We start from the raw sequence: 26,443 nt of genomic DNA, 5'->3' as shown, positions 1-26,443 counted from the left end.
TGTAATATATGCATTTAAATAAGACACTGCACGAAATTCCAAAAAGTTTGCAGTTAAAAATAGGAATCCGTATTTATTTGCGGTTGGTGCATATTACGCCATATGTTGCTGGTTATGAAATATAGCTAATATATTCAATTTTTATTTAGAATTGAGTGGAGGTCTCCATCTGTCACTAATCTAGAGAAAATTGATATTATGTAGCACACTCCTTTGTGACCTCCTGCACCAGCCACAACGCCAGAATGAAATATTTATAACATTCCTCATAACACTTAAATAGTTTGAGATCTCAAAACGAGATACTGGCAAATGATAGTACACAAAAAGGAAAGTATTTTGTTATATGGTTAATATGTGAGACTTCATTACTAACTATGTTATTCAACTAACTACAGACTGTTTCGATGAGACAATTTAATTTTTAAGTGCCATCGGTAGTTGGTGAAATGAGAATTGCTATGGGTTTTGGAACAACATAAGTGAAGACGTTGCACGTTTAGTTTTGTACCAAGGATGCGCTTTTTCATAAGCTATTGACGATCCTTGACCTTAGTTCCTCAATAAGCTTAATAAATCATTGTTTAACGATTCTGATGCAGCTGCATCTGCACAGCACGTTACTGAAGTGACGTTTGTAAACTCCGCTGTGTTTTGGCGAAAGAAGCAAATTTTAAAATGGCAAAAAGAGAAATGTTGGCGTACTGAAATTTTGCCACTCACGGTGCTTCTCTTAAAGTTACAAATGGTTGACATGGAAGGCGAAAATAAATCGCTGCTTTCGCTGCGTACTAAGCAGAATTCTTTTTCGTTGTTAACCAAGCTAGAGGTGACAGTAGATATTTTTGGGTGGTCACCAAGCAAGAGTAGGTGTGGTAGGGCTTAACACAATATTTACAAAAATACAAGTGGAGGTTTCAGTTTAGAATGAATTTCCCCTCCAGCACACAACATTTCCCCTACAGTGCATTGATGGCGAACCCACAAGCCCCACCACTACCGCTCTCCACTCTTTGCCCAGCCGACTGCGCGTCTACCAGCCACGTTATTCTGCATGAACTCTACTTATGAATAACACTGTGTAAACGACCTAGTGGTACTATAGGAAGACTGTGCTGTTGTACAAACAGAAGTTTCAATCTTAGAAAATTGTAGCACAGTTGTGGAAGACCTACAAAAGATCGGCAGTTGTTGCACAGAATCAGAATGGTTCCTTGAAAGGGCACAGTTGATTTCCCCCCGACCTTATTCATTATTCAAGCTTGTGCTCTGGCTCTAATGACGTCATCGATGGTACATCAAACTCAAATCGACCTTCTCACAATCTAAAATGCTTTTATGTCCCACTTGTTTTACTACATCTTGAATTTTGTTGATGTTGTAATCTGTTTCAGTACTTGAAGCCAATTTGGATCAGAATTTCGTTTTCATTATTCCACTTTACAACTTGTATTTCTCCAAAGTACAAAATTCTGTATAGGTATTTGTTTGCTTCCATTAAAAAACAGATAGTCAAAATTGCTTCCCTGCAACCTTTTTTTGGCAGCGAAACGGATATTTGAGCAATATATCTTCCTTTTTTTTCTTTCTGTTCATCCCTATTTTGTTCTAGTTAACAATTTTAGAGAATTATACGTAATTTTTTGGGTGTAGAAATTCCATTTACCTTTTTTTTATTTGAGACTGTTCCCTTACCTCCAAAAAATAGCTTCATCGCCGACACTTGTCCTGAATATGAATCTCTACCGATCTCTAGCACTGACACTCTTATGAGTACCATTTCAGCATCCATCCCGTGTCCATACATTACTGTAACACATCAATCTCTCCTTCCACACCTCAGTATAACGTATAATCGCCTCCCCTGACCTCATCGTGGAAACGATTGTTTAGTAACTCCACTTCAATGACGTTGTTTTCGGTAACGTTATCATTCCTATCACGCAGTGAAGGTAATGACTGTCTCTTGCCGATGCTATATTGTACATACGACTAGAAACTCTTGGAATTTTCGACAAGTTTCCGAAATAAAGTTTTGCTGTGGAAGCTGTTAAAAGCATCTCGCACTGAAAGTTGGATCTAGTATTTGAGCTCTGCAAACAGTTGCCAATCTTGGAGACTGTGCGTTCTTTAAAATCAGGCATACTTTTTAAGTTGTTTCTACAACAGTGCCTTGACGTTTTTTGTGTACCACAAGGGATCTGTTCCATATCTTATTAATTTACTTGATATAAAATTCTCAACTGTCGTCAATAATATTTCTTTGAAGTCAAACCATATTTAGTTGACACATACATAGTATGGAAAGACTGGCGACTGTCTCTGCGGAAGGCCTCATGCGAATTTTTATCTTTCTTTAATAGATATATTTTGCACTTATTTTTTGTAGTTTTGTATGGTTCAATATTCAGTCTCGCTATCTTGACCTTGTGTTCAGTAATTCTTTTAACTGGCATGATGTTCTTCGTTTGTTCACGACTGTACACGGCTAGCAGGTCTTATATGTCATTGCAACCATTTGCAGTTTACTGTTGTAGCCACTTCTTTTGTGTAGTGGACTCCCGATCTATTAATAGATCACGAGCCCACTAATCAAAGGAGTTGACTACACCAGGAGTGGAGACTGTGTAGCGTGGACTGGGGGTTTTAAATTTTAGAGCAGCTCAGAAAAATTCAAACAGGGACACAGCATCAAAGGCATCAGGTCAAACACAAGACATTGATTAGAACTAGAGAAGTTCTGTATCGCAGTTGTAAATTGTTGGAGCTCTGTTGGAGCTATAATCGCTCATACAAAGCACTGAAAAGAAAACTCTTAAAGCTGACTGAGGATAGAGAAGACTGAAGTATTTACGAGAGACCTATCGGTGTTCAGGAAAGACAGACTAAACTCCTTGACTCAGACAAAATATTCCATGAAAATGTTCAAGGAAAATTTGAGCAATGGTACCTGACTCATGTAATTGTAGTTGGTGGGGACTTCAATCTACCCTCGATACGTTAGCGAAAACATATATTGAAAGCGATGGTAGGTACAGTTTTCCTAAATTATGAATTAAGAAAAGTGAAATGTTTTGAAATTTTTTAGAACTTGTAAAAATTCTCTAAAATATAAATTACACAAGTTATTTATCTACAGAAGTAGATAAAGGAAGAGAAACCCTTCCTCTACCAGCCAGTACAATTTGTAACATTATCATAAACAGTTAATGAGAAAATGTATGTAAAATTGACAAATTTCGCATTGTGGGTACATTTGGTAATGTCTCCACTTAAAAATGAAACTAACTATGCAAATGGAATTCTTTTTTCTTTCAAAATAAGTTCTAAGTACTTATTCCTCTGTAAAAATCTCATTCCACTGCTAAATACTAAAATAAGAAACAGTATACAGCATTCACAATTAATAAAATATTCCGTTCTATTATGTCGTGGTGTAAGGGATTTCACTTCAAAACCCAGCTTAAGAGCCCAGAATATTTTATTAATTGTGACAATTCCGGCTGTGAAAGTTTACATTTTACAAGTTTACAGTATTTCCATCTAAGGTGAGCCTTGAGACCTTTAAAAACTTCTCTCTAGGTAGGCCTACTGTATTGTTCTAGTTTCAATACAAGTTTCAAGAAAATATAAAATTTATGTTATTTTTGTTTGTTAAGTGAATTTTTCAATTCTATCATTTACATACAGTTTCATTTTTCATGAGAAAAGTTGGACAAAATACCACGTAATTTTATATTGATGTGTTAGGGATAGGACACTGTTTAACTTCGTAAGTTGTACGTTACATGTGAAGGAAACTCAACAGTAAGTACTTAAATTTTAAGAGATTTTTCTTGAAAGGAATTGAAAATTGATGAAAATGGTCAAAACGTTTGTGTATACAACTGGAAAGGATAATAAATAGTTGTGAGTGGTATGAAAGAAAAATTGCACAGTGGACCTGGTTTCGACTGCTGGTGACAGAATCAATTTAAACTGACATGTCCATCACTAAAATGGTGACAGATAAAATGTTTGCACCAAGCTTTGGGCCACATGAGGTTTGTTATTTATTTAATAGTCAAAACTCACAAATGTGAAAATATATGACAACAGAAGCCAAAATGTTCCAGTAAGCCTACTGTGATATACTTTTGCATGTGTGGTTACATGCCACCACAGACTTTAATAAGTGATTTTATCCTAGTTACAACAAACTTATTTGAAATGTAAACTATTTTATTGAGTCCCCTTTCTAACTGGGCTGAAATTCCGACTTGGTTAATACTTGAGACCGAATTCAGTGGTGGCTTAGCTCATAAAAATACATTCGCAAAAATTCTGCAAATGGCTCGTTTACGGATCCATGTTTTTGCTTCGATTATTAAACTCTTCAATAAACCATTATACGAAAGATAGCCCATTTGAAAAGCACCTTCATTGAAATGGTTTCAGTAATAACTCTTATATAAACTAACAGTACATTTTCGCAGTACCATTGTTCATTAAGTATTAGTCTATAAACAAATGATCGTAGTTGATGTTAATGATAGCGATCAAAGATACCTGTACTTTTCCACAGGAATCACCAAAGTTTAGAGCTTGTACCTTCCTTTTATAGATAGTCACTGAAAGGGAACACAGACTTGTAATGTCTGCAGCTTTCCTTTTCCTCAGTTTGTTCACAGTATTAAATTAAAACAACTGAATTCAGCTTCTTCTGATTCTCACTTATTGTAGTAGAAACTGATGCAACAACTCCGTTTTCTTTTTTTAAATGGAATGATATTACCCTACAAGATGCAAACTCAAGTAAATTAGTTCACATTCCCTAAATGATTGGACTTGCTTCACTCTCGTCTCCTAAATACATTTTCTCTCCTTGTAAGGAGCGCAAAGGAGCATAACACAGAGCTGTAAACTTAGCACCGTATCAGCGTTCCAAATAAATCATTCTAGTTCCGATCATTTTTGGGGTACCCGTGACTGAAATGTGAGGTGAGATCAAAGGTTTCCAAAGATAGGGCCACCTTACACGCAGCTCGTTGTAGAGGGAGAGGGACCTATAGTTAAGGTACACTCCAAAACACAGTGTAGCTTGGCATTTCTCTCTCTCTCTCTCTCTCTCTCTCTCTCTCTCTCTCTCACGCACACACACACACACACACACACACACACACACACACACACACAAAGCATTGTCAAAGGTGAAATAAACAAAAGACAAGTGAGTAGAAAATGCTATGGACAGCAATCGATTGAAACCCAGACCAGCTAATTTTCAATTGCAATCTGACATTTATCCTCTGAGTCAAAGAACCACATCCAGAATTGGGCCTCTGTAAGTCAATTTTTGTAAAAGGTGATTGAGGAACAGCTGCTGTTCAACATGTAACGTAAAATTAAAAACACCTTCCGCTGTCTACAATTTGAGTATAATTTATTTATGCGACCAGTTTCGGCGTTTCACTGCGCCGTCTTAGGGCCCCCTGACCAACGGGGCGGAGGAATCCAGCGTCTTGTACAGTTGAAATGAGGCCTACGTTAAGTAAATGATATCCTGGTGTGACGCGCTCAATGTGTGTTTAAGTAATGATAAATTATATTTTATCCATTTTGGATCTTATGAACTCCATGACTGTTAACGATAGTCGGTGAATGGCGCAACCAGTCACAAACACTTTTTGAATGTTTTATATTACTGTCATAACCGGTTTCGGCAATCATGTCCATCTTCCAATGGCTAACATTTTTTGTTAAATAGATGCATTGTTCAACAGCATGTCGTATGCACCACAATACGTTCCAATAAATGGCGGTTCGTTTTATTGTGGTTCACGTGATTTTCTAATTCGATACTCAACAGGCGTTTTAAGAATATCACGAAGTGTTGCCACAGTATCTTATTTACAATATGTGTGCTGTAGTGGAATTCAAGAACGCATACATCGAGCTAGAAAACCATTTGGACCACAACGAAACGAACAGCCATCTGCTGAAACGTATTGTGGAGCAGACAAGGATGTTGACCAAAACATCTATGTAACGAGAAATATTAGCCATCTGAAGATGAGCATGGTACCATAAAACAGGTTACGTCAGTAAAATGAAACATTCAGAAAATACTTGTGGTTGACTGTCTCATTCACCGACTACAAGATAAATTATTTTTATTCTTTGGTTGTAGTGGGTTCAAATCTGTTGAATGCATACAGAAATCCTTAATCAATTCACTGTAAGTTATTCATAATAAAGATTAAATAATTGTTGTGGTTGGCAAGAGAGCCAACACCGTTTTACTAAAGGAGGCCGAAATGCATGCGTTTTAGCTCCCGCAGGCTGGCGTGAGGTCTGGAACGGGACAAGGAAATTAGAATTTAGAAAAACGGACGTAGCTGGTAGAATACTTAACTTTAATCCATTAAAAACGTCGGTTTTGACGGTACATGATTCACAATATCAATAGTAACTGATAATGGCGCCTTGCTAGGTCGTAGCAAATGACGTAGCTGAAGGCTATGCAAACTATCGTCTCGGCAACTGAGAACGTAAGTAGGCGGTGAACCATCGCTAGCAAAGTCGGCTGTACAACTGGGGCGAGTGCTAGGAAGTCTCTCTAGACTTGCCGTGTGGTGGCGCTCGGTCTGTAATCACTGATTGTGGCGACACGCGGGTCCGACGCATACTACCGGACCGCGGCCGAATCAAAGGCCACCACCTAGCAAGTGTGGTGTCTGGCGGTGACACCACATTCCTCCCCCGCAAATCGGCGTACGGTTGTGGTATAAGGCTTCCGCCTGGCGTGGGGAGGACCCCATGTTGACGTATGCGACGAGGTGGGGAGCCTAACAACAGGCGAGGCTGTGCCATCCGCACCCAGCCATTCGGACCGCGGGGAGCTAGGAAACGCCTGAAAACCTGCTCCAGGGTGCACGCCAACATGCGGTGTATACGCCCGCAGAGAGAGAGGAGGGGCCGAAGGGTCGACCTCCATCGGGCCGGGGCACCCGATGGGCGAAGACGACACATGGTACGGAACGGGCAAGAGTTCCATGTCGGAGGACAACTGGTCCCGGGAAGCGATCGGTGGCGCGTGAGCCGGAGAGGCGCCCGGCGGCTGCAGCGAAGCGTCCACTGCGGGCGTCGCCGGCGGGAGAACAGGCGGCGGCGTGTCGCCATGGGGCAAAATGGAAGGCAGCGTCGGTAACACCTGGGGTTGTGGCGAGCCAGTAGATGGGTCCCCAGGGCGCTGACAGGACGGCACCGTCGCTGTAAGCCAGCTGGTTGAGATGCTGGCGCACCTCACCAGAGGCCCCCAAAACCAGATACATAGCGCGTCCGAGGCAGCGAAGAATGCGCCCTTTGAGGCAACGCCGTGAACCTCGGTAGTGGCGGTAGTAGACAACGTCGCCTGGGGCAAAAGCAGGTGTCTGCCGCTGCACAGTAACCTGATGTGGCGGATGTAGCAAAGACATCAAGGTTCGATGAGGGCGACCGTGGAGCAACTCAGCCGGCGAGCGACCATCTCGGGGCTGAGAGCGATACGAGGACAGAAAGAGCAATATCGCGTCCTCCCGAGAATGCGACTCTTTTAACTTCAACATCTGTGACTTGAAAGTCTTGACCAATCGTTCAGCGGCACCGTTTGACTGTGGCGAAAACGGCGCGGACGTCAGATGTTGAATACCATTGGCCTTGCTGAATGACTGAAACTCTGTGGGCCATTGTCGGAAACAATAGTCTGTGGAAGACCTTCAATGCAAAAGATAGCAGATAACGCTTGGATGGTGGCAGATGACGTCGTGGAAGACATCCGGACAACAAAAGGAAAATTACTGAATGAATCTACCACAACCAACCAGCCAGCATTCCAGAATGGACCAGCAAAATCGATCTGAAAGCGTTGCGAAGGGTAAGTGGCTTTTGGCCATGCAAAGATTTCCGCAGTGGTGCTGATTGTTGTTCGGCACCCACCATGCAAGAAGAGCACATATTCGTAATCGCGGCATCGATTCCGAACCCTCGTTCCAATGTATTTGGTGGAGAAGCTGTAAGACAGAGGACTGTAACGGACGTGGCACCACGACCCTGGACTGATCATTGTCAGAACGCAACAGCAAAACACCACGTCGAACAAAAAGTGTCTCCTTGTGAGCAAAAAATCGGCGAACCAACGGGTCTCCGATCCGTGACTTTGACAAGGGCCATTGCGTAGCAACAAAACGCAGAATGGTAGCAAGGACAGAGTCGGCAACCGTGGCTGTAGCTACACGACGAAAATCAATCGGAAACGATTCGACCACGTCATCTGTTTCTGCATCAATGAACATGCTAGCAAGTTCGGAGGAATCGAATGCCCTATCCTCAGCAACAGGCAAGCGGGACAACGCATCGGCGTTTCCATACTTAGCAGTGGACCGGTACAAGATATCGTAGCGGTACTGCGAGAGGAGAATAGACCAGCGAATGAATTTCTGCGCTGTACGTGGAGGTACAGGCTTGGTCGGATGAAAAAGCGATGTCAAAGGTTTGTGGTCTGTGATTATGGTAAAGTGACGACCATACAAGAAATGATGAAACTTTGTAACACCAAATACGAGAGCCAATGCTTCTTTCTCGAGCTGTGAATAATTTCCTTGCACACACGAGAGCAATTTGGACGCAAAGGCAATAGGGCGATCGTGCGATCCATCTTTGTGCGCAAGCACAGCACCGATCCCGTAATCCGATGCATCCACCATCAACAAAAGGGGCTTCTGGGGATCGAATGGCGTAAGGCAAGTATTGGAAAGCAACGCCGATTTCAACTGGCGAAAGGCGCGTTCGCATTCCGTCGTCCAGACGAACGGAACACCTTTACGGTGTAAGCGATGAAGTGGAGCTGAAATGGAAGAGGCATGTGGCACATATCTGTTATAGTAATTTATTTTTCCCAGCACACTCTGTAGCTGCTTCAGATTCTGCGGCGAAGGCAAGTCTTGTATGGCACGAAGGTGCGTGGGACTGGGATGTATGCCTTGGGCATTGAGTACATGTCCCAGGTATGGCAAATCACGAGCAAAAAACACACATTTGTCCTTCCGTAAGCGAAGACCATCTTGTCGCAAGACCTGAAATAATGTTCTGAGATTGGCTAAATGTTCTTCTTCCATCTTTCTGGAGATCACAATATCGTCCACATAGTTTGCTGCAGTAGGGACTGACTCACAAACAGTTTGTAGATATTGCTGAAACAATGCAGGGGCGGATGCACACCCAAATGGCACTCGTTTGAATCGATACAAACCAAGATGCGTGTTAACCACCAAAACGCGCTGGGATTCATCATCCACCGGTACTTGCAAGTACGCATCTGCTAGGTCCAACATCGAAAAATGGATTCACTGTTGCCTTGAAGTCCACACAAAGTCTTAATTTTCCGGAAGGTTTTGGCAAAATTACTAAGGGTGATACCCAGAGAGAAGCCTGCACACATTCAATTACACCACTGATTCCAAATCGTGTAATGTTCCTGTGACCTCATCACACAATGTGAGGGGAACATTGCGCGCTCTGAAAAATTCCGGTTGCACGTTTACTTTCAGTTCCAAATGTGCTTTATAGTTCTTAGCGCAACCGAGGCCCGGTGCAAAAATGTCTGCAAATTCTTCATATAGACGAGAAACACTGTCTGAAGGCACAGTCTGGTTCACTGATAGGACCTGATTTACTACAGACAAGTTAAACAACTGAAATAAATCGAAACCAAACAAGTTCACTGCAGAAGAAGAACGAAGGACGTAAAATGACACAAGTTTTGTTTGTCCTTTGTATGTTGCAAGAAGGCTGCACTGTCCTAACACAGGGGTATCTTGACCTGAATAACTATTTAACTTAACATTTGCGGCACGCAACGGAGATGTGCCCAGCTGTTTGTAGGTGTCTTGATTGATCAGTGAAACTGCAGCCCCAGTATCGAGCTGGAATGGTATCACTTTGCCGTTAATGTCCAAGTCCAGAAAAAGTTTATTGTCCTGCTGACGACAAGAGCGTCTGTCTCATGCAACGTGAACTGACTCTGGTACAAAATCACTTGCGACTTGACGGGAGTTCCGGCGATGTCAACGCACACTAGTTGTGGGACGAACACAGTCACTGTTAGAGAGAGTGGCACTGAGTGGAGTGGAATGAACTACATGAATTTCCATGGGTGAAGTTTCACGAGCCTGAGTATCCTTGGTTCGAATCCGGCGTGAAGCAAAGGGCCTGGAATGGTTGTGAGTTTCCGATCTGAGCTTTTTCTGGCAAACACTCTGAACATGTCTTTTTTTATTACAGAAAAAGCAAATAGCTAGGTGTGACGGGCAATTCTCACGCGAATGTCTAGTAGCACACCGCGGGCATGATTTTAGCACTGCATTTGCTTGTCGGCGCAGCACACGTGGCTGAGAGCCTGGCGGCAGCGGCGCGGCCGGGCGCGAGGACTGTTTACTGTTCCGTGCAGCTTGCCCGGCGGGCCGGTTAACCTGACACGTGGGTGGCGAAGTTTCAAATGATTCCTCAGTAAAGTCAAGTGTGTCCTGCTGATCCAATATGTCCATCACTTGTTGAAGGGAGGGACTGACTAGTTTCAAAATCTGTTCCCTTATACGAACATCAGAAACGTTCTGTGCAATTACATCACGGACCATAGTATCTGAATAAGGGAGTCCACATTGACACTCAAAAGCACAATCCCTAGTAAGGCCTTGCAGAGTTGCAACCCACTCCCGATTAGTCTGACCTGCGGTACATTTTGTACGAAAGAAGGTATACGTTTTCGCAACTACATTGACTGATTCGTTGAAATATGCATCTAATGCAGACAAAATTTCTTCGTAGGATAAAGTTGCTACGTCGCATCGGGGAAATAATTTGACTATCACACGGTACGTTTGTACGCTGACCGATGATAACAAAAAACGTTGCAGCTCGTTACCTTGAATTCTGTAGGCGGCGTGATGGAATCCAAATTGGCGTGACCAGTCCGTCCAACTTCCCAGTGGAGCATAAAAAGGTCGAAAAGTTGGTGCAACTGCGTGTTGTGGCTGCGTTAGCGGTGGAGCGGCTGCTGCCGCATCGTTTCACATCGCACGTTGATCCTGGACGAGCTGTCCAAGGGCATCCAGTAAAGCCTGCGTCTGCTGATTCTGTAAGCGATAAAATTCTGACAGTACATCTGGAGATTGTGGCGAAGCCATTACACAAGTAAATCAGGGCAATATCGATAAGAACGCGGTTTTGCCTCGTCGCCAATGTTGTGGTTGGCAAGAGAGCCAACACCGTTTTACTAAACGAGGCCGAAATGCACGCGTTTTAGCTCACGCAGGCTGGCGTGAGGTCTGGAACAGGACAAGGAAATTAGAATTTAGAAAAACGGACGTAGCTGGTAGAATACTTAACTTTAATCCATTAAAAACGTCGGTTTTGACGGTACATGATTCACAATATCAATAGTAACTGATAATGGCGCCTTGCTAGGTCGTAGCAAATGACGTAGCTGAAGGCTATGGTAAACTATCGTCTCGGAAAATGAGAACTTAAGTAGGCAGTGAACCATCTATAGCAAAGTCGGCTGTACAACTGGGGCGAGTGCTAGGAAGTCTCTCTAGACCTGCCGCGTGTCGGCGCTCGGTCTGCAATCACTGATAGTGGCGACACGCGGGTCCGACGCATACTATCGGACCGCGGCCGATTCAAAGGCCACCACCTGTCAAGTGTGGTGTCTGGCGGTGACACCACAATAATGATGATTTCGACCGACGTTTGTAAATTATTTGTAATCTGATGTAGGGTGTGAAACTATTTTTACATCTGCTATCACAAATCTAGACCATGATCTGATGCATATTCAAAAACCAGAGTTCGTTAAACTATGTAGGTAGAAAAAAACACCATTGAAGTAATTAGTCACGAAATATTTCTGAAATAATAAAACAGAGGTGATTTGTTTTCAGCTTGCTATGTATTGATGTACTTGGCTTATGTACCCCAATGTGGACACACAGAATGAAAATTATTAAAATCTTTGGAACTTATGCAGAGTTTTACCATGTTTCGAATATCCAATGTTAATCTTTAGAAGAACTCGACTCCCTGGGCTATATTTAATAAAAATCATATTATATGCGTTAATGTCAGACAACAATCAAATTAGTTTAAACACTTTTATTAGGCCGATATTTGCTTTAGGATACTATTTCTATATAGGGAAAGGCTTTTGTAACTAACAAGTCTTAATGTATTTTCAAACGCACATAGCATCATAATATATTACAGACCATAAGAGGCAGTTGATATACATATATATATATATATATATATATATATACATATTTATTTATTTATTTAAAAACAAAGATGATGTGACTTTCCATACGAAAGCGCTGGCAGGCCGATTGAAACACAAACGCGTGGAATGTTTCCCTCTATTATATTCATATATATATATATATATATATATATATATATATATATATATAATGATCAGTCATGATTATGTTCACATACAACAAAAGACAACGCCTTTCATTTTTTGATATCGTCTTTATCATCTCCGAGAGACTGTTCGTCCGCTGCTTGCTGATAGCTCTTTGACCTCACAGCACTATACATTCAGTATAATTATGCGGTTATTTTATTTATTACATTCCAGGAGATGGTACAGTAGACTTCTGGTTTCAATAACGCAATCCCTTCGTTCATCAATTGAAGATTGCTAAGCAAACGTTCAAACCGAACTGTAGGGATCTCTGGGTTGAAACCAAAAGTCTACGAATGCCAGTTACTTAATGGTAGCCCCTGTTTCGACTGTACCTGAAGCTGATTCTACCTACACATTGGTCATGGAGCCTGAAGATGGCGTAGTGAAACGCCGAAACACGTGGCATAAATGCATTATATTCAAATCATAGACGGCTGAAGGCATTTCTAATTTTGCATTTTACACCTATAATTAGTGAACACTAGTAATAAATTACAAGTACGGCTAGAAAATGACATATTAAGCTATGAGAGAACTAGCAGTACAGGAGCACATGCTCTGTTCAGCTCTGCAAACAAAACGTGAACATAGTATTGTTTTAAATGTGAATGTATGCTTTCCTGGCGTATACAGCTGGCGAAGAGTTCTCGGGCTTCCAGCCGGGTGGCGGTGTCTTCAAACTGCGACGTTTCGACGAGTGACATACTCGTCATCTTCTGGCGAAGTGCCGAGACTTTGCGGATGCCGGTTCCTTTATACCTGCGGCGTGCCCCCCACCACCTGTCCGCGGGAGGCTGGGTCCAGAGAAGCCGGCGGAAGGGGTGGAAAGGGAAGCGGGTGCGCCGTTCGTGTCTCCGTCAGAGCATTCCGGTCGCGTCTCGTGAGCTGGACGGTTCTTGGTGCGTTCCTGGCGTATTGCGGCTAATGCTGGATTCCAGGCCGCGCTCAGTCGATAACCTTCGTCCCTCTGTTCACAAGATTCTCGTGGACCCATATTTCTATTGATTGTTTAATGACGCTGTCCCAATAGCTCCCAGCTCGGCACAGCACCCTGGTGTTCTCGAAATCAAAGGTGTGGTTTTCTTTGATGCTATGTTCAGCTATAACAGATTTCTCTATCTGTCCAAGTTGGACATGCCTGGTGTGTTCCTCGCACCTTTTCGAGATGCAGCGCTGCGTTTGTCCAATGTACTGTACACCACATTCGCAGGCAATGCTGTATATACCAGGTGGGTTGAGTTTGAGTGGGTTTTTAGCTGAGCCCAGCGGCTCTTTCATCTTCGGCGGTGGTCGGAAGACGGTATTTATGATTGATTTTCTCAGTAGCCCCCGGATTTTGGCTGATATGGGCCCTAAATATGGAAGAAAGGCGAGTCTCTTGTTAACTTCCTCTTCTTCTTCTTTCTCTTCCTGAAATTTGTCAGCTTGTCTCCTCTTGAAGGCCCTACCAATCTGTGTTTCACTGTACCCGTTTTTCCGAAATACCTCTCTTAGGTGGTGTAATTCGTCTGAGAGGCTTTCTTTGTCACAAATGACGTGCGCCCTATGTACCAAGGTGGTCAGTACTGACTGGCGTTGCGCCGGATGGTGGCAGCTGGTTGCATGGAGGTACAGGTCTGTGTGCGTCTTCTTCCTATATACTGAATGGCCCAGCGTGCCATCCGCTTTCTTCCTGATCAGTATGTCCAGGAATGGAATACAGCCATTCTCTTCTACTTCCATCGTGAAGGTGATATTCTCATGTATGCCGTTTAGGTGGTCCATAAACTCCTCCAGTGCCTGCCTGCCATGCTGCCAAATCACGAAAGTGTCGTACACATAGCGGAAGAAGTGCGTGGGTTTACGGTGAGCAGTTTGTAGTGCCACCTCCTCAAAGTGTTCCATATAAAGATTCGCGATCCCTGGAGCAAGGGGAGATCCCATGGCCATTCCATCCACTTGTTCATAATGTTCTCCATTGCACTTGAAGTAGGTGGTCGTAAGTGCATATTCAAAGAGCTTCACTGTTTCAGGCTCGAAGCTCTGATTAATGAGTGCCAAGGCGTCTTGTAGAGGTACTTTCGTGAACAAGAGGTGACGTCGAAGCTCACGAGTAGGTCATCTCTCTGTATTCGGATGTCCTCCAGTATTCTTACGAAATCTGCGGAGTATTTCACGTGATGACTGCAGTGTCCCACCAGTGGTTTTAATAGTGTCGCCAGGTATTTGGCCAGTCCATAACTGTGCGAGTTGATGGTGTCCAGAATCTTGGGCAATCCATACAGGCGCGGTGTCGTTGGCGCTCTGGGATACAGCCGTTTCTGCACTTCCTCTGGTAGATCTGAGTCCTTCAGTAGCGCCACCGTTTTCCTGGTCATCGTCGACGTACGGTCCTTGTTGAGTTTCCTGTATGCTGGGTCTTGCACCAGAGAGCAGATTTTCTGTTGGTAGTCGACTGTGCGAATCAGCACCGTCGCATTTCCCTTGTCTGCTGGGAGGACCATGATGTCAGCATCATCCCTCAGTGCGCGGATAGCCTCTCGCTCCGGCGCAGTAATGTTGGCTTTTGGGAGTCGTGACTTGTTGATGATCCTGCAGGTCTCTCTTCGGATCTGCTCAGCTTCCTCCTTGGGTAGGCCCCGGACTGCTTCCTCTATGCTGCTGATGATGTCTCGTTTCGGTATGGTCCTTGGTACAGGTGCAAAGTTCAACCCTTTCGAGAACACCAGGGTGCTGTGCCGAGCCGGGAGAAATTGGGACAGCGTCATTAAAGAATTAATAGAAATACGGGTCCATGAGAATCTTGTGAACAGGGACGAAGATTATCGACTGAGCGCGGCCTGGAATCCAGCATTAACCGCAATATGCCAGGAATGCACCAAGAACCGACCAGCTCACGAGACGCGACCGGAATGCTCTGATGGAGAATGAACGGCGCACCCGATTCCCCCTCCACCCCGCCCGCCGGCTCCACTGGACCCAGCCTCCAGCGGCCAGGTGGTGGGGGCACGCCTCAGGTGTAAAGGGACCGGCATCCACAAAGTTTCGGCACTTCGCCAGAAGATGACGAGTATGTCACTCGTCGAAACGTTGCAGTTTGAAGACACCGCCACCCGGCTGGAAGCCCGAGAACTCTTCGCCAACAGTATTGTTTGTTATCGGTGGTGAGTACACCGTAGACTGAGGTCTGGCCGTGGTTTCTGAGCAGGCTACCGCTTCCCGCGCGGCGACCAGCTGCTGCAGACGCTGATGGACCTGCAAGACGTGCGTTCGCGGGCCTTCGACATGACTGGAGGCAAACTCAGCGCCATGCCGTGGCTGCGCTTCATCCAGCCCGAGGCAACGGGCTACAACGCGATCACCAAGTTCAACGAGATAACAAGCGCCTTTTGTATGGTAAGTACTGGTTGTCAAGTCGTGAATCATGCGCTCAGTGGATAAGGATAAAACTTTGTAGTTCACTGGGGTAAAGAAACCGAAGCGCTTGAAAATTTGCCTGGTGGCGAGGTAAAGCTCGTCGCCTGACTTGAATAACACCTGTATCTCAGTGCTGTGAAGATACACACAACCCCAGGAATTGTCACTCTCCACATCACTCGCAAGGATGGCAGAATGCATAAGAATCTATTTGGCACTGTCTCTAATGACAATTCATGGGTTGACCCACTTTGCATAATTTACAATATATTGAATAATCTCTCCCAAAAATGTAGTTAAGTACGGGAAAACATTAAGTTGTTCTATAAATTACTGAAATGAAAGTGAAATTTAGTATAACAATGAGATTTATTGATTTAATGCACAAACGAACCAAATCCTCAGATACTACGATAATGCATGACCAGTGAAGTGCATAACAAGTGCAACAGGTTTCCATGAATAATTAGGTGGCAAAGTTGAAATTGGCGGATATCAAATGTTTGTAGATCCCTTTCCCCCACTGTGAGTGGGCTGACTATCCTAACATATTGCTAATTCCTTAGCACGTGGTACAGTGACTAAGTAACAATGTTCAGCTATAAAATCCCACATGGATATTTAGATCCGCTGTGTACACTATGCGTGCAGAAGCGGTGCTGAGGGGTGTAGTGTCTTGCGGTCGGCAGATAAGAACTAAATCAAATTTGAACACACACATTAGTTTACCAAAAATACGCCTTCTTGGCATGCACTCATTTCCAAACGTAAGAACAACAAGAAGCACAACAATTCTTGAGATGGTACAAGCCAAATAAGTGTATAAGATAACGAAAAGAGCCACACAGAGTGTCTGCGTAGTTTAAGGCACCCGCAGGAGGTTTGGATCCTCCCTCAGGCATGGGTGTGTGTGTTGTTCTTAGTTTAAGTAGCGTATAAATCTAGGGACCGATGAAAAAATGGTTCAAATGTCTCTGAGCACTATGGGACTTAACATCTATGGTCATCAGTCCCCTAGAACTTAGAACTACTTAAACCTAACTAACCTAAGGACATCACACAACACCCAGTCATCACGAGGCAGAGAAAACCCCTGACCCCGCCGGGAATCGAACCCGGGAACCCGGGCGCGGGAAGCGAGAACGCTACCGCACGACCACGAGCTGCGGACAGGGACCGATGACCTCAGCAGTTTCGTCCCTTAGGAATGCACATACATTTGAATAATTGAACAACGGAAAGAAAATAATAACCAAAATACTACTCTACACAATTACAAAGTTACAACTTTCTACTGCAAGCTACAGCAAATGTCAGTTATGCTGGAGCTGTCATAAGTATTGGCTTGAGCTGTCCTAGTTGTAGGTACACATTACCGGTCTGACTGCTGGCGTGCTTATAACGCCGATTCGGTGCAGAGCTACACGTAGTCACATTAGTTCCAATTGGTGGCTCTCTGTCACATGGCTTTTCACAAAGCAGCTCCGTGTTTAAGGAGTCGCTATCACATTTCTACCCCTGGAAAAAGAATGCACAGCACAACAAACGTCCAGAGGAGTAGGGGCATCCAGGTCGACATCCATAGGTTTGTGGCCAGCAGGCGGCAATGCAGCAGTGGCAGCTGGCGGCTGAGGCAGCAGCTGAGGCAGAGGCATAAGCAGATGTTCCATCACAGAGTGGACGGTGACAGGCAATGGCAGCTCCCTGGGGCGTCATGGTCCACCAGACGGGGGCAGAGCTGGTTGAGGTGCCAGTGGGCAGCAGAACCGTTGGCCCATTGTAGAAACGCCATCCACAGAGCTTGGTGATGACAGCAGGCTCCCAGAGCGCCTTTGGATAAGATCCACTTCCAGATCTCCTACCTCACGTGGAAAGAATGCGCCGAAGTGCGAGCGAGAGGCTGAGAAGTCTCAGGAACAAGGGCAGATAAGGGAGAGTGGAATGGTGGACCGTGAAGTATCTCTGCTGGACTTTTAACGACATGGGGGCAGCATGGTATGTAGCCAAAAAAAAGAAGCATGCCCTCCTCCAATGGGTGAAGGCTCAGCTGCTTCTCAAGCTGGTTCTTGAACGCCTACACAAAGCAATCTGCATGGCTGTTTGACACAGGGTGAAATGGGGAAGTGTAGACGAGGGAAATCCCATTGGCAGCACAGAATTGCTGAAACTCGGTCGAAGTAAAGTGTGGACCATTACCCATAACGATCGTTTTTGGGAGTCCCTTGACAGCAGATAAGCACCAGAGAATTTTGATAGTCTTAGCAGAAGTGGTGTTCATCATGCAGGATATGAAAGGGTATCCCAAATGAGTTACTGGGAACCATGAAACGCCCTAGCAAAATCCACGTTGAGACATTCCCATGGAGCAGCTGATCAGGCCACGAGAAATACTGGGGTGTGGATGCTGCCTAATGGGTATGGCACATGGTGCCAGCCGACACGTGGGAGGCAATGTCTTTATCCAATCTGGGCCAATAAAGGTGGCGGCAGGCCAGCTGTTTGGTGAGGACGATTCCCCACTGACCAGGGACGCTACTGCGGAAAAAGAGACTGTGCCAATGATCCCAAAAATGCTGGACTTCCGCATCACAGATGCCACTCAGAGGTGCGAAAGACAATATCAATGTCGAACATCGCCAGGAAGAGCGCCCAACGCTGAAGGGATGCACTGTCCGGGTGGGCACTGCGGCACTCGGGTGAAACAAAGAAACCAAAGGTTTGTGGTCGGTCTGCAGAGTGAAATGACGACCTTACACGAAATAGTAGAATTTCGTCAGTGTGAAGACCAGCTCCAAAGCTTCCTTTTCAATTTAACTATGTTTGGTTTGAGCATTGGTCAATGTTTTGGATGTGAAAGCTACCGGCCTCTCAACGTCATTGAGCACTTGAGAAGGGACAGCACCCAGGCCATTGGTGGTGACGATGAGTGGCCAGACATGGAGGGTGGGAGAGAACTGACTTGACACTTGTGAAAGGCTGCTCTCGTGCTGCATCCCAAACCCAACGCACACCCTTGTGCAACAATCTGGACAGGGGCGCCGAAATGTGGGCGGTGTTGGGTATAAAACGCCGATAATAGTTAATTTGACCGAGGACGGATTGCAGTTGCTTCACGTTGGTGGGAAGTGGCACGTTTTGAATCACCTCGACATACTCCTTAGAGGCATGTAGGCCACAGGCATCAATCGTGAACTCGAGATAACTGACCTCGCACTCAAAAAAGTCACACTTCTCTTTACGGCAATGCAGGTTAGCCTCGGAAAAAGTCTGGAACAGCCTACCCAGCTTGTCCACGAGGTCCAATGCGGACGAGCCACCGACAATGACATCGTCCAGATAATTTGCTGCACCGGGCACCCGACTTTTGAGGTGTTCCAAATAACGCTGGAAAATGGCGGGGACACTGGCAGTGCCAAACGGGAGGCGGTTGCACCAGAAAAGTCCACACTGATATTGATGACTAGGGTCTGCTGTGATTCTTCGTCCAACGGCAGCCGCAAATAAGCATCACGCAAATCAGTTTTGACGTAAACGGTGAAGCCCACAAGACGTGCGAGTATGTCATCCACCGATGGGACTGGATATGAATCGATGACTAACTGAGAATTTACCGTGACCTTAAAATCGCCACAGATGCGTAAAGCACCATTCAGCTTCTCAATTAACACGATAGGCGTCGCCCAGCGGCTGTGCGTGACGGGAGAAAGAATGCAATCGTCGTGTAAGCAGCGAAGTTTCACCTGGAGCCTGTCTCGGAGAGGAAATGGAACCACTAATGCCTTAAAACTAGGCACAGCAGAGGGAAGAAGTTAAACACGTGCAGTGAAACCCTTAACCCCTGGTGTGGAGGATGAAAACAACGTTTCGTATTTGCTGAGCAATGGGCAAGGAGGGTATCCAAGGAGGGTATTCCAACCGCCTGTACCTCATGCTTTACTGACAAACGCAGACGAGCAAAAATGTCCACACCCAGAAGGATAGTAGCGGCGGAGGAGCCGACCACCAAAAACTGAGCGGTGAAGGAACAACCATTGTAGTAGGTTTGTGTCGAAAAAACGCCGTCGGCTGATATATAGTGATTCCTGAAACTACGCAAGGCGCAAGTGTACGGAGACTAAGCTGGCGAGCCCAAGCTTTGGTATGGAGCACCACCCACAACAGAAACAAAAGATGCCATGTGAATCTGGAAGACCACAGGAATATGCGCTGTCTCCAAGGTAAGGAGGAAACGAGCTCCCGACTGGGGAATGATGGAGAATACTTGTCCGTCAATGGAATGCAAGGCTTCCAGGTCCAGCGCTGATGATTCGTGACGAGCCTGTGTGTCCGTGGGAACCGTGGCATCGACGCGAAGTTTCTGCAAAGCGTGACACACAACGGCGATGGGGCCTGTTCGGCTGCAAACCGTGCACCTTGCTCACTGGTGGGGGCATTCAGACTGCTGGTGAGCTCGGAAACAGTCCGGACATGATGGAAAACAGGCGAAAGACTTTCTGTCACCGGATGTACCAACAGCCTGACGAAACTCCTGCTCAGCGCTAAGCAACTGGCTAGCCGCAAAAATTATCCGAATAAAACGCGGCGGTTGTAGCCAGAGAGACTGTTCAAACGCACGAATGATCGGCAGACAGGTGTTGAGGAACAGGTCCTGTAACTTCAAAATATGAGCCCAAAGACCCTCGTCTGGTGCGTGAAACAACACCATATCACGAATCAACGAAGAGGCATAAGACTGTTTGCATTCAAAGTTGGCGCACTGGAATTTGCAATCGCGGGAGAGACCCTGGAGCGTCCTAATCCATTCCCAATTTGTCTGATCTGGGAACTTTCGACAAGGAAAGAAAGACTGACGGGCGGAAAACGTGTATTTGTGCGTCAAAGTACTCAAACAGGCAGCCCTTATACGGGTAAAGGAGAGATCTCGAGGGGACTGCCCAGGGTACAGTTGTTGAATTAAACAATACATCTGTGGACAGATAGTGCTAAATAAAAAAGCTCAACTTCGATTTTCGTCGTGGAATCCATGTACCTGTAAATGTTGTTCCAACGGTTCGAAATAAATTGACCATGGTTCGACAGACCTATAGAAAGCTGGAAACGTCGGTGGAGCCACACGCACAGTGTTCATATTACCCGTGACAGAATCAACTCTATAAGGTACCTCTTGCAACGCTGGGGAATGTGGGCGGTGGTCTGACCTTGTGAGCGCTGCCTGAATCTCTCGTAGAGTTTACATCAAGGACTGAAGAAATTCCTCTAAGGAAATCAATTCTTCCGAAAATGAAAGTTTTATCCCTCTCGCCAATAATTGTAGTGTCCTTTGGTAGGCAGGAAAGAACTAAAGATCAAGTCTGAACACGCTTCATTTTAACAAAAATACGCGTTCTTGGCGTGCACTAATTTTCAAACGCAAGCACAACAATTCTTGTGGTGGCACAAGCCAGATAAGAGTGCAAGATAATAAAAAGAAAATAATACCCAAAATACTACTCTGCACAATTACAAAGACACAACTTTCTACTGCAGGCTATAGTGAACGTCTACTATGCTAGACCCGGCGTAGGTACTGGCCTGAGCTGTCCTAGCTGTAGATACATACTGCCAATCTGACTCTGCTGACGTCCTTATAACGCCGATTCAGCAGAGTGCTACACGTAGTCACATTAGTTCCAATTGGTGGATCTCTTGTCACATGGCTTTTCACGAAGTAGTTCCGTGTTTATGCGGAACGTCTGTTGGTGTTTACAACCACTACCGATGTTTTGATCTGAGCTCTGGAAAGCAGTGCTTGTCTGTTGTGTGGGCCCTCTGACATAAGGGGCCGCTATGACAGGGGGGCATCAAATTAACTGTCTGAGTTCCTACTTTGCCAGAGCTGCAAAACACTTTACCAGACCCCGTCCTCGATTTGTGTGGAGTCGACTATCAGCGATGCACTGCACTGCTGGCTGCATTCAGGACTGCTGAACACACCAAATAGTTGTGGGCATGCCCGATGTTCTGATAAGTCGTGACGTCCAAACCGAGTTATGCTGACTGGCAATCCCCATCAGCACCTATTAAAACTGTCTGGGCTACCGAATTGTGAATACTGTTAATTCTACTGTCACTGGTCTCTACTTCACGTCTTCTCTGTCTGCCGGTATGTAACAGAGCCCCTAGAAAAAACGTTTCTCTCTACAAAATCAAAAAAAATTAAAACGCGCTGACCCCACCAAGCTGCCAATCACAAGTGTACAAATCACTGCATATAACCCCTCCAAAACACCACGAAAATCTAATAGAATTGAGCGTCTTGCCGACAAAAATTTGCGTGGCCTTGTTATGTCAGCAAGAGTCACCCACTGTCCACCAGTTAGCCTGCCCCATTAATGTGTATATGGGGAGATTGCGGCATGAGAAACATAAATGACATATCAGAATACAGTGCGTACATGTCGTGCCAGCTTGGCGGACATCCTGCCGTCATCGAGCCGCAATGACAAGCACACCATGACACAAAGCCCGTCAGCTGTGACCCAGGTGCCACTAAGTCGTGCTGGCAGGTTCCACGCAATCCTCACCGCCTTCCCTCAGGTAGAGAGAGCGCCCCTGGGGCCCGATATTCCTGGAACCCAGCCGACTTGGCCTAACACAACACCCCTGTCTCACTCTCTTCTCCCACCTTGAATGTCCACCAACAGATCTTGGAAAATAGCCAATGTAGAAGAGGAAAGTTAAAACAATATTCGGTGAAAGTAAAAGCAAATGTGATAACATTAAGAGTGAAACGGGAATTCCGCTGTTAAATGCAGAGGAGGGAGTGGATAGGTGGGAAGAGTGCTATAAGTGGGTATAAGAAGAAACAGGAGTCGATTTAGAAGCAATGGAGGATCAGGTATTAGAATCAGAATTTAAGAGAGCTTTGGAGGACTAAAGATTAAACAGGGCAGAAGGGATAAACAACATTCCACCAGAATTTCGCAAATCATTGGGGAAAATGGCAACAAACCGACCATTCAATTTGGTGTGTAGAATGTATGAGTCTGGCGACATAGCATCTGACTTTTGAAAAAATATCATCCATACAGTTCCGAAGAGCACCAGAGCTTACATGTGCGAGAATTATCGCACAATCAGCTTAACAGCTCATGCATTCAAGTTGCAGACAAGAATAACATGCAGAAGAATGGAAACGAAAGTTGAAGATTTGTTAGATGACAATCACTTTGACTTTAGGAAAGATAAAGGCAACATAGAGGCACTTCTGACACTGCGGCCGATAACAGAAGCAAGACTAAAGAAAAATCAAGACACGTTCATAGGATTTGTCGACCTGGAAAAGGCGTTCGACAACGTAAAATGGAGCAAGATGATCAAAATTCTGAGAAAAATAGGGGTAAACTATAGGGAGAGACGAGTAATATGCAATATGTAGAAGAGCCAAGAGGCAATATTAGGGGTGTAGGACCAAGATTTAAAAGGGTATAAGACAGGGAGGTAGTCTTTCGCCCTGATGAGAAGTAACAGAAATGAGAACGGCGAAAATTTAACATCAGAAACGATGGTCACGACGAAGATGAAGTTAAGGAATTCTGCTACCTAAACAGCAAAATAACCAGTGATAGACGGAACAAGGGGGATATCAAAAGCAGACTAGCACTGGCAAAGATGGCAATCGTGGCCAAGGGAAGTCAAGTAATATCTAACATAGGGCGTAATTTGTAGAGGAAATTTCTGAGAATGTAGTTTGGAGCACAGCATTGTATCGCAGTGAAACATGGACTGTGGGAAAACCGGAACAGAAGAGAATCCAAGCATTTGACATACGGTGCTACAGACGAATGTTGAAAATTAGGTGGACCGTTAAGGTAAGTAATGAGGAGATTCTGTGCAGAATAGGAGAGGTAAGGATTATGTGGTAAACACTGGCAAGGAAGAGGAACGGGATGATAGGACATCTGTTAAGACATCAGTAAATAACATCGTGGTACTAGAGAGAGCTGTAGAGGGTAAAAACTGTAGATGAAAACAGAGATTGGAATACATCTAGAAAATAATTGTAGCTGTAGGATGCAAATGTTATGTAAGAATGAAGAGGTTGACACAGGAGAGGAATTCGTGGCGGGCCGCATCGTACCAGCCAGAAGACTGTTGGTTCAAAATAAAAAAAAGTAACACTGGTCACCTGGTTTACCTCAAGCAACGGGTAATTACAGCGATCACCTTCATAACGAAAAACAAATTGAAGAAAACAGCCAGCCGATGTGGCCGAGCGGTTCTAGGTGCTTCAGTCAGGAACCGCGCTGTTGCTACGGTCGCTGGTTCGAATCCAGCCTCGGGCATGGATGTGTGTGATGTCCTTACGTTAGTTAGGTTTAAGTAGTTCTAAGTCTAGGGGACTGATGAGCTCATATGTTAAGTCCCATAGTGCTTAGAGCCATATGAACCATTTTGAAGAAAACAAATGAGACAGAACATGTCAAAAGAGTTTGGTGTCTCTCATACTTGTGGTTAAAAATCAATTTATAAACTTCAGTAAATAAGTAGGTAATGCTGGTACGTAAGTATAGAGATATTTTCCCTGATTCTTGTGAGTTGATACCTAGATTCATTTAAAAGTTACCAATTTCCTCCATTGTGGTGGTTTCCGTTAAAACTAACTTTAACGCTGCACATGGCGAGAGCTTCTACTGCTTCTCTTCGTGCTTGCCAAACCCTACCTTGGCCAGCAGGGTCGCTGGCTCCTTCCCAATTGTGAATGTTTGTAGCGTTATGAGCAAGGCTCTCCGACCATCTCTGGGTTTTGACGATCTGATGCTCCAATTCGACAGAATTTGGAACGGTATTCCCCAGGAGGAGAGCCAGAAACTCTCTCAAATGGTTCAAACGGCTCTGAGCACTATGGGACTTAACTTCTGGGGTGATTAGTCCCCTAGAACTTAGAACTACTTAAACCTAACTAACCTAAGGACATCATACACATCCATGCCCGAGGCAGGATTCGAAACTGCGACCGTAGCGGTCACGCGGTTCCAAACTGAAGCGCTTAGAACCGCACGGCCACACCTGCCGGCGAAACTCTCTCAATCAACGCCAAGCCGAGTAACTGCCGGTGTAAGGAACTGAGGTGGACAAATGCGTTACTGACTTGCTTAATTTGTGAAGCTCTTTCTCTTGAATAAGTCATCTAGTTGCTTTCTGAAATTGTAATCATTTGTTTGTCTGTACGTGGAATTCGCGTCTACCAATTTCTGTCCCATTCGGATAATTCCTTCATGGTGCGTCGCTTTCCTTTGTTCCTTTTCTTTTCTTTTTCGAGTGTATAATGATGAACGAAAATATTCTTGGAATGCAGAGACATAGCAGCAGCAAGAACGAAGTTTCTGCGTACAATGCACTTATTGCGAGTTGAGGAGAAAATGTTTGTAGAGCACTTAAATACGACTTAAGTTTCACAAAACTGTGCAAAGAAATATATTTTGCTCCTATTCAACGGAAGATCGGACTTAGTTTCGGCACCTACAGTTACTTTTTTACAGCTTATATCGGTGTTTAGAGTGATGGCTGTAGTGATCAAGCGTCTGTAGCAGCTGGAAATAAAAAATTTTCTGGAGTTACGGAAGATTCTCGGCCCTATTAGGGCGATCCTTCGGAAAAACAATCGCAATAGAGGCAAACTGGTATATGCGCGCTGCCGCGCATCGGCTCTCTCGTAAATAAATCTGCGTCATTAGGTGAGACGGTTCAGTAGTGATGTCTTACATGTTACCAAAATTAATTTAGTAGTTTTCTTAACAACTGTCTCGCTGGGATTTTATACGAAATCCAAAAAAACGCATATTCATCAGTGACTACATTTTTGTATTACGTAGGCGAAATAGTTTCACACCTCTTATGTTATTTTGCTTTTTATCTCGGAATACTTTTATATTTTCACGATAAAATTTGTATGACATGTCTCCATAAACTTCGAGAATGTTCATAACTTTTTTCATTCCAGGTTAGTGCTTCTGTTTATTTTCCACAGGTTGAATTAAAAACTTTTCTTGAATCATTTTGCAGCGTGAGGTTTATTCGGAATTTTTACTAACCCTAGAAATTATCACCAACTGACAATGCTGTAAGACGGTGAGATAACCTTGATCTCCCTGATCTCGTGACGGCCACGGCCGTATTACGGTGATAGCTTAAATGTACGACCGGAACCTAACATCTGTCATCTGTGTTGCCGCTCAGGTAAGTTTAAACGTTCCACTGTTTCTTAACATTTGTCAGAATCTCTCTCACACTCGCATTAATTTTTTCGTGTATTACTACAATTATTGTATGTGGTTTTCTTTTGTCGTCCGAGCGGTAACTGCTGGACCAATAACCAAACAAATTTGAACAGTTTAAGCATGTTTTGCCACACATTCATTGTTTTCAAATGACGTGTTTCGTGAACATGAATATGTACCTGAAAGGGTTTCATTTAATATACATGTTTATGTGAGTCCTATTTACATAGGTTTCTAATCTCCCCATCTATCCTTAATTTAAGTCAGTAATTTGATCAGAATCACAGATACCGTGGTTGAATAC

General features: G+C 44.5%; 1 protein-coding gene across 1 annotated transcript in view; it reads left to right on the top strand.

Moving 5' to 3' along the window:
* LOC124796252 (methyl farnesoate epoxidase-like) overlaps window positions 1-26,443 on the top strand; it is a 312,563-nt gene that overhangs the window by 124,463 nt on the left and 161,657 nt on the right. Inside the window, exon 4 of the mRNA XM_047260354.1 lies at window positions 15,672-15,859. Within this exon, the coding sequence (XP_047116310.1) occupies window positions 15,672-15,859 (188 nt within the window). The remainder of the gene's footprint in view (window positions 1-15,671; window positions 15,860-26,443) is intronic.

This window comes from Schistocerca piceifrons, chromosome 4 (genome assembly GCF_021461385.2).
Source record: "Schistocerca piceifrons isolate TAMUIC-IGC-003096 chromosome 4, iqSchPice1.1, whole genome shotgun sequence".
Lineage (NCBI taxonomy): Eukaryota > Metazoa > Arthropoda > Insecta > Orthoptera > Acrididae > Schistocerca > Schistocerca piceifrons.
Note: the sequence above shows the minus strand (reverse complement) of the source record. Positions and strands in the feature narration are given on the sequence as shown.